This window comes from Lutjanus erythropterus, chromosome 1, assembly GCF_056507025.1.
Source record: "Lutjanus erythropterus isolate fLutEry1 chromosome 1, fLutEry1.hap2, whole genome shotgun sequence".
NCBI classification, from domain to species: Eukaryota; Metazoa; Chordata; class Actinopteri; order Lutjaniformes; family Lutjanidae; genus Lutjanus; species Lutjanus erythropterus.
The window spans coordinates 46,760,963-46,773,699 of NC_139317.1; the positions used below are offsets into that span (position 1 = coordinate 46,760,963).

The following is a 12,737-nucleotide window of genomic DNA, read 5'->3' on the forward strand; positions in this document are numbered from 1 at the left end:
TAGCTTACATCAGTGGTGACATTAATGCATGAGGTCAGCTTTGTTGTAAAACTAAAGGAACCATGTCAGTTTTTTTGGAAATATCAGCATTTGCCGCCCAACCAACCATTATATTAACACCTTAAACAACCCAACCAACAAATGCAGTAAGTACAAGCCAAGAAGGGCAGCTCATTCCTTTGCCATCCTAGAGGGAAAGGCCACCTGGAGCTCTCACATAATGACAATAATACCAAGTATTTATGCTAGTGTCACATGACAGTCAGTTATAGGCGTTTTGCCACAGCCTATGCCCATTAAAAGTTTAGAATTTCAGTCAACCACGATTTTCTTTAGCTGACTACAGCCCAGAAGTTTTAGTGATTTAGTTTGGGCTGAGTTAATTATTGGGAACTCAGTCAGAATGGCTAAAATAAAACTTTGTTTTCCTCCACAGGGGCAGCTCAGCCAGAGAGGGAAAATGGGCTGTTGCTCAGGCAACTTTAGCTTGGCCTTGTGCATGTCCTTGCTTGTCTTGCAGCTCAGTGCTCCCTTGAATGTTTCTCAGGTTTCATAAGTTTCTTCACCAGTTATGTTTTAAAACTTTGTGATGCTCTGAATATGTTTGTTCCAGCCTGAGAGAGATAAGATTCTACAGACATGGATGCATGCATACACACTGCACACAGACTAAATTGTATTGCATAAACAACACAGTTGCATTATGGGTAATTTTGTTAATGGTGCATGAGCAGGATTTGGACCACAGAAAAGGATCTAAGTGCTGATATTTAGTGTTGATACTAAGACCGTGCATGTAAACACTGGATATTTTTACTCATGTTTTCTGCAGTAGAGTCCTTCACTGCTCCGTTACGTCCTACAGCTACTTGACATTATTTATGTGTTTTTTCAACATAATTTACATTTGTTGAGCAGGAGCAAGCAGGGAAAAGCTTAGCAGTCTGAGAACAACTTTTCCTGTGAGTCAAAAAGCCTGCATCATTGTAGCCTGATGCTTCAGGATGACAGCTGTGGATGGGGAAAGGTGTAAGCCTCTTATGGCTCCTGCATTAAGATATCATTAAAGGATATTGTGCTATTTCAGGTGTCAGATGGTAAATGCTTCTGCCTTTCCAACTGACGGAGCTGCATTGTGAGCTGCAGCTGTATGGCGTAGACAGCTGGATTTGCATAAGCAGAGCATGTTGTTAATGGATCTGGAAAGGATGTTACCTCATTATCTTGGCTATTGTTGAGGAATCAGAGAGGAGATAGCCCCTTTCTCTCCCGTAATTCCCTCTGTTGTTTACTTCTCTACTCCCTTTCTCCTGTCAGAAACTTTTTTTTCTGTTCTATTGTTCTTCTCCCATTCAACTTTTATAAGGAGATCATGCAATTGGTTGTGTGTGTGTGTGTGTGTGTGTGTGTGTGTGTGTGTGTGTGTGTGTGTGTGTGTGGATGTTCAAGGACCTCTCATGGTTGCGATTCACAACTATTGAAAAAACTATTTTATTGACTGCTCTGTTTGATACTGGCTGCTGACTCCTCACTCCTCTTAACCTGCCAGTGGGGTCTAAAACTCATCACAACTGCTAAGCTCAAAACAAGGCTTACCTAAGCTGTTGCACGCCACAGTTTGTCTTTTGTCATGGCTCAAAATCTGACATCCATCAAAAAATTATGTCTTTTCTTAAACTGAAGAATCAGCTGATTTATTCCAAAACCAGTAGGTTATAATCCACTAAATGTAGGAATGATAAAGACATGAATAAATCTTGTTTTATTATCTTCACTGCGGTCTTAACTGTACCTCACTGGCCACTGCTGTATGTTGCTGCTGTGCAGAGTGTTTAAGGTCCATTAGTAAAAAAAAAAAAAAAAATTGAGAGATGCACAAAATCAATAGTAACTCGCTTAATTTCATCAAATATGGTTTGTTATAAATGTGAAAAATTGAACATTATACTAGTTACTTGTTGGCAGAGGTGGGAGTAAGTCACACATGTGCAAGTCACAAACAAGTCGCAAGTCATAACAATGAAGTCCCAAGTCACTATGATGAGAATCAACCAAGTCAAGTCCCTGCTAAAAGACAAGCAAGTCAAGCCAAATCATCTTAACTTCTGATGATCCCCCCTTCGGTTCCACATCAGTTAAAGACAATGGTCATTAAAAGTTTAGTTTTAATTTCAATATTAATGAAAACTGTTACAGCCTGATCACACCTTAAAAACCTTACTGATGTTTGCCATTTTGTGGCAACAATATCAAGCCTCCTGAATGAACAATAGAGACTGAGGCTCTGAAATTATAATATAGCAATATATTTATATATATATATATATATATATATATATATATATATATATATATATATATATATATATATATATATATGTATGTATATATATATATATATATATATATATATATATATATATATATATATATATATATACATATATATATATATATATCTTTTTGTTTCTTTAGTAGTTTCTTTCTTTAATATAATATATTAAAATATACAAAAAAATCAGGTCAGTCTACATAATGAGTAAATAATGCACGACATTCATGTTTTTGCAATGAAGCAGCAGGATAATTCACATCTGTTTCATTTTGACAGTTTACATCAGTGAGGATGTTTTAGACAACAGCAGACAGCAAACCGAACATCGACATATACCAAGGAGAGGAAGAGGTAGAGACAGCGTCTGGACACTTCATGGTTTACAATAATGCAGCACAGAGAGACGTTTCATGGATGAGACAAGTGTCTGTCCATCTGTCGCTGAGACAGAGACTCTAGGCAGCAGTGTATAAACCACAGAACTGTACAGACACATCAGGATTTATGACCACAAAAAGTTTTTTCTGCTGTGTTTCAGCTTTTCTTCTTTTACCTGGTTCAGGTGGAGCTGCAGCTCCATCAACACTCGTTACTCACATTCATGCTTTTTAATTCTGTGTAGCTCTCCCCAAACACGTACTGTGGCTGCAGGGAAAAAAAAGCTTTGGTCCTGATTTAACACTCCAAAATCAAAAAAAGGTCAGAGTGTGAGCGTCAAGGCAGTTTGATGCATGTCAAGATGCTTTTAGTGTGTGTTCTGGCATTAAATATAATGAGTGTACTTCAAAGCGCGAGCATCAGAGTGTTTAGTGCATTTTGGCCTTAAAGGGCTCTAAAGTGAAAATTTCCATCACAATGTTGAAGCCATTGTGGCCTATTAATGCTTCTGTCTGAGGTGCTTTACATATGACACTGACTCTTCTTACTTCCATCACTGACAACATAATCCTTGAATCCAAATTTTATTTTAGGACTAGTCCCCTCCATAATATGCACCTCATGTGTCTGTGTCTGCTGGTCTGTCTAGAAAATGCAAGTACTGAATTAAAAAAAGGTTTAACTTAAGTCAGGTCATGTGACTCAAGTCCCATCCCTGCTTGTTGGAATTAAATTCTGTTACAGGGGGCTTTAATCAGCCACAGCTTTCACTGGAACATGCAGTTTATGAATAGGCAACATCAAGTGTGAACTATTTAGAATGTCAGCTTTTGTGCATTTCTCCATTGTGTAGATTTCTGTATTTTTTATATTGCTGTACAGTTGCATTGTTGCTTCTGCTAATGTTCTAAATAATAACAAAATGTTCTTCAATTTTTATACTGAGAGATTTGGACAGCGCTCCATTAATTGTGTTAACATTATAGAGACTGTACTATGCAAAAACACTTCATTGAAAAACTGCATGTCTAGATAAAAAAACCCTTCACCAAAATTTTTTCTTCTAAAATATGGTAATAACATTGCAGTAGGTGCTTCACCTCTGTTTCTAGGTGAAGATCTGCACTTTACTGAGTGACATTTTCAGGTTTATAATAAAATGAAGCAGTGAAAATTTTTGATAGAAATGTATTTATTACAGTTTACCAGTGGCTTTCTGTGTTTTTAAGTGACAGCAAAAAAAAAAAAAAAAAAGAAAAAGAAAAAGTTTGTCGATCAAACCTCCCACAAATGTTAAACCAACTGTCTCCTCTGTGCAACAGGGCAGGGTGGTTCGGCTGTTAGCTGGAGTCCTCAAAAACTGCCAAGTGTGATTTGTTATTTTCCTCTTCATACAGCATGAATTATGGTCAAACTGACAGCAACAACAAGATAAAAAAAACAACAAGCTGTCCAAAACTCCAAAACTCATCAATTCTTGTTTTCCACTTAAACAAAGCGGACGGAAACGCATCCAAATTCACCTGACAGCTGGATGGGAGCACTCAGTAGCTCATAATAGGTTTCTACTACACTGCAGCTTTCTGCTACATCACCTATGTGCCGGGGAGTCTGTATAAATAATTGTTTGGGAAATGGTTCTGTCAAGTGTGATCCATGCGCTCCTCCTCCTGTCGTGCAGTCACAAACAGTCTCTAATCAAGCAGCCAGTCTGGGAGTGGAAGCCGTCCACAGTAAATCCCTCTCTGTGTGTCCCAAAACAAAGCTCTACCAAATATAGAGACTCTGACATGATTATGACACTGCTGGGACCAAACTTCCCATGTCTCAGCTCATCCTTTCAGTGCATTATTAGCTGCAAAGCAGCAATGTGGATGCTCCAAATGTATCTTGAAGTTAGACAAAACTAAACTAACGAGTGCAGAATATGGCTGAGCACTCTGGGTAATAGGAGAGCAGAGGAAAATGAGAGCAAATGGCCAAAAACAACATGTGTTTATGTTCTCTTGACAAAGCCCTGTAGTGGCTGGAGTAATTATGGCTCTTGTCCGTCGTGAGCAAAGGAGGAAGTCGCGTGACGTTATGACAGCAACAAAGTTCAGAGAGAGGAGGTCAGGATTGATGGACGGGTCAAAAAAACACGGGACCTCAACACTGGAAACTTGTTGCCACACCGAGTTACTATTGTTCACACACTCACTTCACTACTTTAAGCAAAGTGATTAATTTTATTTGCAGTCAACCACACCACAAACAATTCATATCCAAAATTAAGTCCACACTACCCAGTTTAATTGATTTGCAATCTCTTAATTTACTTTTAGCCTAACTGTTTAAATGGAGTGTGCACATTTTCAAACTGTAGGGTTCAAGGAGCAATTTTCTGTTATATTAATATTTTTTGGTTTCTTTCATTGTCTTGAGTTACCATGCTGGTGGGAGGTCTCTTCCTGGAGCAGCAAAAGGTGTGGCCATGGGCACAGAACTATAATTATTAAGTACTTGGTTTATATTGTTTTGCATTTTTCGGGGTAAATAAAAACCCTATTTTTTCCAACAAACTCCCATTATCATTGCCTCACGAATTTAACGTAAAACCATCATTGTTCCCCTAACCTGACCACAATGCATTTGCTCCTAAACCTAAGCAAACCTTAGAGGGAATAGTTTGGATTACTTTGGAAAGTGGTACTGCTCCACAGTCAGTATATTACCTACAGTAGATGGAGGTCAACATGCCTCAGTTTGGAGAAGCAGCAGGATTACTGGTGTAGGAAGCTAAGAAATATACTACTGTGGACAGCAGTACATTGCTTAGGTGACAGAAGCCATTGTAGCATATATGACACTGTATAGCTTACAGTGCTTTGTGTCTTATATGCAATTAACCTTGCTGGGTTTAAATATGCATACTTACAGTCCATAGATAAAAGAATACATAAAAAAACACCCTTACTCCATAGATTCACACTAAAGAACCTGATGACACTTGTTGCCGTGGATACCAACACATCATACATCTGAAAGGAGATACATAGATATATCATGTGGCTAATAAAATGATTTTATAGCTGTAAGAAGTCATTTCAAAATAAAATTATATGTGGTAATATTTTCATGACTCCATGTCATATTTAATTAATTGGCAGGGAGACCCTACAGCAAAAAATAATCTGCCGATAACTTAATAATTTATTTCCTACTTTCAAATAATTCCTCTTCTTCTTCTGTCATGAGTTCCATATGAATAAATTCAGCATTTGTAAATTACTAGTAATACATTTATTTCATTTTATATTTATAATTTCCATCAACAACAAAAAAGAAAAACTGCTGCAACCTCAGTGTTTCAGAAAACTTTATTCACAACTGAAAATCACACCGTTGAGATTTCTAAAGACCGCAATATATGTGATACCCTGATACTGCTCAAGCCTAGTCAGCAGCAAAACAGTTTAGACACATGAAAAAATCAATATCAGTTTAAGTGTATGCTATATCTAGAATATTTTCAATGCTTTATCTTAATGTCAGACAGGCTTTTCTTATCACTCCTTTTGCCAAAGGACACTGGTAACTTCAGAGAGAGAGAGTGATATTTGTCTTGTGTAATGTTGTTTTCCTGTCAAAAAGGCAGTCTCATGTCAAGGTAAAGCAGTGAAAATATGCTGAATATAGCATGTACTTTTTATGTTTTTTTAGGCTGACCCTGTCCACAGCCTTGCTTACACTACTACTCCTGCTGCTTCCCCAAAGAGGGGGCGTGTCAACCGTCATATACTACAGGTAATACACTGACTGTGGAGAAATACCTCAAACAACCCCACTTCAAATAATCTGAACTACACCTTTAATAATAGGTGAGTAAGATCAGAAAAGACTTTTAAACATCACTGTTTTTTAAAAAAAATAATGTGCTTATATTTGTTGATCTGGAGGGCCTGGACCTATGGCATTTTGTTGTTCAGTTTGGAGGACTTTTTGAGGTGGCACTGGATGTTTGGACAGCTATTTAGTCAAAATATACTTTTTGGTTTTCACAGAGAAAAAAAACCCAGATACTTAGATGCAAACAAACAAAGATCTAATTAAAAAAAACAAGAAGGAATTGCTGATTGAAGACACCCCACAATGTTTATATGACTGATTAGTCATCTACCACTTTTGATATCTTGTCTTTGGACTTAGCTGCAACAATGCACTGAGATCAGATCTCATCTTTGTTCACAAAGCAGGTGCAGCAAAACAAATGTTAGAAGGTTTTATCATAATACATAATACATACCAATTGATTGTATGTGTTGTTAGCTTAATGCTTGCCCTTTAATATAAGCGTCCAATGCATCCCATCTAATGAAAGTATTTGTTAAAAGAGCAATGCATTATGTTAATCAATAAATTGATCAAAATCTAAATCTTGTATTTGCAATTAGTCCATCCAGGTGGGCCTAGGTGCAGGGTCAAGGGTGCAGGGTTGGCTGCGGCTCCTTGAACAGGCTGCCATCGGTGTGTGAGCTAGAATATTTTTTGCAGGAGATTATGGTAATACGAATAGCAATGGTTATATTGGTACCAGGACTGAAATGTTTTGAGTGCTACCCACCATTATTAATATACAAGCATAGGTGTAGTTCTGCTGGAGCACACTGAGAATGATGCTTCTCTGCTAATTCTCTCCAACAGAGGAAATAGAATATTTGCAGTTTGCATGATCCAGCTGAAATTCCTAAGCATTCTATAAGTGCTTGAAGATCCAATCATAAAGCAAATGTCACGCAAGAGAGAGACTAACAACATGTAGAATGGTTAAAATTGTCATATTGACAAAGGAGCAATATGTAACAACTGCACAAACAAAATTAAGTATAGCTGTATATTAAATGGGTTATAATCCTGTTTAATATAAGGTCTATGGTTGAAGTGAGTTATTCTTCCCACCCCCTCTTACTCAGACTCAGGGAAGCTCAGGCAGGCTGCAGGTAAACTGCAGGACCACAAGACGCAAAAACTGACAATAACAAGTGTGGAAAAGTCCTCAACTGTAAATGAATCAGCTGTTTATAACTGTCAGTTATCTGTCAATGCAAAGTTCAGCTTGTTATCCTGAAAACAAAAGCCCACTGCTCTGAAATTACACACTTTGAGTTGACTTTGAGTAAAGTGGCTGCCTGTCTCACTGCCTGCCAAACTCCATTAACATTTTGCTCAATTTAATTATCGTAAACATCTAACCCTTCCAACAAGATTTTTAACGATTTCTTACAACTCAAAAAACAGACACTTGCTTGTTCTGCAAATATTCAGCATTAATTTGGACTCCAATTAATGTGAAATTGGCATACAAAAACTGTTATTCAAGCCTGGAACAAATATTTCAAAGGACACTGCGGCTGTATTTCAACTTAACATGTCTCCTTGATCTCTGATGACATATCATGGTCATTTTATTATATTTATCACAGTAAATATAGTACAGATTCCTCTTTTAAGGTGTGCTGATTGATTCACACTGTCTGCTCATGCAATGAGTAACATGAACTGAACTGTCAGAACTGTCTCAACTTTTGTTTTAGAATAATTTCCTGCCACCGGATCATTTTTCATTCAAACACGTAATGAGAACACGTAATGGTGCAGGTGTCTCATCCTATCAGAGGTCCACTGACTGGACAACATCTGATGTGTAATATGGTTCCTCACCTGACACACTCCATTGATGCACATGTCAAAGGCGTCTGCTCGGCATCGGGTCCCATCCAGCACCTTTGGGGCCAGTTCGACAGTGAGACTCCTCCCTTTAGCCTGGCACCGCAGGGCGCAGGGTGCTGTGGGGTCATAAGGCACTGGGACCCACTCGTAGGTGACACCCTGGTGCTTGATGTCATTGTGGGCTGAACACTGCTGGGCCCGGAAGTCCCCTGAATCTGCTGGGCAATCCTGAGGAGAGGGACAACAGGGGCAAGGACAGAGTGTTACACCACAGTAGCTCATTATAATTCATTTCAGTGTTACTTTATTTGGCATTTAACTGATATAATTCAACTGTATGCAAAAAGTTTGAAAATGATTATTAAATCTGACAGTTAATACAGTTCCAGCTTTGTAGAACACCCCTCTGATATTCATAATCGACTAGAATTAGCACCTCGTGGGTGGACGCCTCCACCAACCAGCCAAGTTACAGTTTACATCCTTGTCTGTCTAGACTCATAATATTTGTGGTGAAGAAGTGTAATTTGTGGCAGAACTGCAATTATTACTGTATTTGACATGTATGATCCCAGTGAATCATTTCCAGTGAGAAACCTTTGACTTTTTGGTATTAAAATGCCATCACTTCATCATTTTATCCTACTAGATATTTGTGTGAAATTGTATTGTAATTAGCAAATGAAATCTTGAGTTATTACCAAAAAAATCTGACCTTTGACTTCCAAATTCTGATCAGTTCATCTTTAATTCCAAGTAGACATTTGTACCAAATTTGAAGAAATTTCCTCTGGTCCTTCACAAGAATGGGACAGATGTGAGGTCACAGTAACTTTGACCTTTGACCGTAAACAGGCAAAATCTAGTCAGTTCATCCTTGAGGCCGAGTGGACGTTTGTGCCAAGTTTAAAGAAAGTCAGTCAAGGTGTTCATTAGATTCACAAGAATAGGACAGATATAAAACATAAAATGCAACTGATAACTAAAATGTAAAGCCTCTGACCACAGCTGTACATAAAAACATTTGATAAAGATGCCTAAAATTGAGTTATTACAGAATTTTGACCAGGTTATGTACTTCTACAGTGATGGACCTATGGTTTTGCTATTTAAGAAATATCTGCACTACATAGGTTGTGACAATGATGAAGCCTGGAGAAACGAAAACTTTTTGTACAAAATCCCTCTGCTAATCAGGTGACTTCTTGTCATTGAGTGCAACCATATTTTGTCATCACTAATAATAAATCAATATCAGTTCTCGAGAAATGGAACAAATCATGTCCAACCAAGAAAAAAAAAAAAAATTCAATTTATTAACACCAACACTCTTAATTCCAATTTTCTGGTGAAAAAAATATTCTTTAAGGATTTATATATATGAAATATATGAAATGTTTTGCTTTGCTTTAATTTTTTTAATTTCCAAACTTGCTCTGTGTCAGAAAAACATCCTTGAACAAGAAAGACAAGAAATCAAAACTTCAAATGATTACAAAATGAGTTAAAAGGCTTCAAAATCTAAAAGTAACAATACCTACTGATACAATAGGTATGAAAATCTGCTATTATAATCAACTTTTTTAAAATAATTTTTTTAAATGAAAATGTTGGTTCTGTCAGATTTTTACAAAAACATAATTTAATCAGGTATAAAAAGGGTCAGCTATACTCTAAGGACCCCTGTCTCACTTCCTGGTTTTTAAAAAAAGAAAAGAATACTGCTCGAGCACTGGTAAACTTTATATTTTTAGACGAATTCATTCAATAATATTTCTATCAGATGTGTCTCAGCCATAACATGTCAACTCTGTAGTCCTCCTAAATCAAAGCTAAATAAGAATTATGGTGTCACAATTCAAGAATCTTCAGGTTTGGACCCAAATGCAGACAATGCAGACAGATGGGAGCAGTAAAGTGATATTTAATAAATAAAACAGAATCAACAAAAGCTGACACCAATGAAACACAGGGACAGTCATCCAAATGAATCTGTACAGGGGAAAACCAAAATCACGAGCAACAAGATTCCATTAGCAAACACAGGTAAAGACAAACTGATGAGTACGAACAGGATTAAATACACTAGGGAGAGGGAGGATAACAAAAGACAGGTGAGGACAGTCAAGGACAGGTGAAAGTAAGCAGTGATCAAAAAGAACAGGAAGGCAGACAAAGACAGGAAGTAAAAAAAAAAAGACACACAAGGGAAGACACACCAAAATAAAACAGGAAGTGACTAAGAAAAACCCAAACCATGACATACGGTTTCAAAATGTGTATTCTGATTAACATTAAGAGACTCTGAGACACAGTCTGAGACTCTGATGACTGCTCACTATGACTATGCTATGAAATGAAAAAATGCAACATTTTGTCAACTCCACAGGACCTCAACTCTGTCAGATTTTCCACCTGACAGTCTACATTTAATAAAATATTTAATCGCTAGCAGGTTGGCCCGTTACAAAATATATTTTCCAGCATAATTGGAGGATAAAAATCAAAACACGGTCTTGTCTAAATTCTCAAGAATGAGTTATAGTCAGTATAATAATGATGTGGCACCAGTCAGAATGTGGTGAAAACATTTCTGCACCTGCATCAGCTGACATATAAGCAGATTCCAATAAATCTATGCTAATCTAATATATTACATTACACTGTATATAAGCCTGGCCCATTTGCCAGCTGCGTCCTACAAGAAATGAATAAAGAGGTTGCAGGTTTTTCAGTATATATGGGAATATTAATGGTGAAGGTCTGCAGTAAGAAATGTAATTTCCATGACAACTGAAAACCAACATCAAAGTAATTGAGAAACTATCAGCTCCTATATTTGTTGTGGTTCAGAGTGGACACAGGAAAAATCCTGCCTATCTGACCATGGCAGGGGACAGACAGTAAAGCTGCAGAAAGGCTGTCAACAGCTTAACACCTGGATGCTTCCTGGGACTGAGAACTCTCTCAGATCAATAAGAGATGCATGTTCCTCCGGATGACAACTGGCAGGGTTTTGGCAGCCAATAAGTCTGTCTTCTCCTCCCTGACCGAGAAGTGGACACATCCAGTCTGACACATCAGCTTCACTCAGTCACACTCTGCCAGCCTGCATACCCTTCAGACGGCTGTATGGAGCCCAGTAAACAGAACCTGCAGTTCAGACGGAGTTAGCCTCCATGTGTGAACAGGGGGAGGTGGGATAAATATTATCCTGGGAGCGTTTCCCAGTGGATATGACTGAAGCTCTACAATGAATCCAGACTAAACCAGTTCAGTGGGGAAGCTGAGAAATAAGACTTGTCTTCCTCTGATTAAAAATGGTGTTAGTGGGTTGTTTCAGCAGGCTGGCTGTGTTTCTGTGGTTTGGAAAAAGTGCAGTCATACTGTCGAGCTACCATCACGTAGGTGGTTGTGGTTGTTCATCTCTCATGGATCAAATGACGATTGTTGATATTACAGGACAGACTGTCAAGGACTGAAGGAGGGACTATTCACTTAGAGCATTAAACAGACTGTATTACAGCAAAATAATGTCCTTCATTGTACACATAAAGTGTATCACATATTTTTGGTCTGACCTGAATTATTCTCAATGGTCTTAGAGGGGCTTAGAGCACGTTTGAAGTCTGCAGAGTCCTCAGTTTTGCATTCTTTCCTCTCATGATTAAGTGTTATAGTACATAACTGTGTCCTCAGATCAAACTTCCTCGCAGCTCTCTGCTGAGCTTCAAATCTGATGAAAACTGACCTCCAGCAGGAGGCCTCAAACTGGCCGTAGGAGATGGCTGTTCGTATGATCCTGTTTAAATCAATTTAAAACAGGGGTCTCCAACGCGTCGCTACCAGTAGCTCGCAGCCCCTTTCTGAGTAGCTCACCAAAGGGATAATGAATCATACATAAGTTTGAAAACTTGATTGGTCACTCAGCCAACCGCCACCTTATATCCAATCAAATTCACAGGTGTCCCGCCCTCTTCTTACACAAAGTGATTATTTGCCAATTAGTTGTCAATCAAACAGTTGTGCTGCTGTCAATCTTGATGTGTCAGTGGTGATGTGAGATGGCCAGCAGTCATGGCCGCGGGAGGAGCTCATACGAATAAGAGGCAAAAAACATATAATTTCCACAAAGAATGGGAAAAAGAACGGTAAAAAGTGTAATGTGGAGTGCAGCAACTTTTCATGAGACTTTCCTGCAGGTAGCAGTCTATGAAAAGAAAAGATAAAAGAGCTGAAAACAATAGTTCAAAGACATCAGGATCTGTTCGCCACACCGACGCAGAAGGCCAATGCAGCAACAGAGGGCTTCATT

At 38.1% G+C, this 12,737-nt stretch overlaps 1 protein-coding gene across 1 annotated transcript in view; it reads right to left on the reverse strand.

Moving 5' to 3' along the window:
* Positions 1 to 12,737, reverse strand: part of adamtsl3 (ADAMTS-like 3) — a 371,260-nt gene that overhangs the window by 148,990 nt on the left and 209,533 nt on the right. The window contains exon 5 of the mRNA XM_084722400.1: positions 8,414 to 8,650. Coding sequence (XP_084578526.1) covers positions 8,414 to 8,650 — 237 coding nt within the window. The remainder of the gene's footprint in view (positions 1 to 8,413; positions 8,651 to 12,737) is intronic.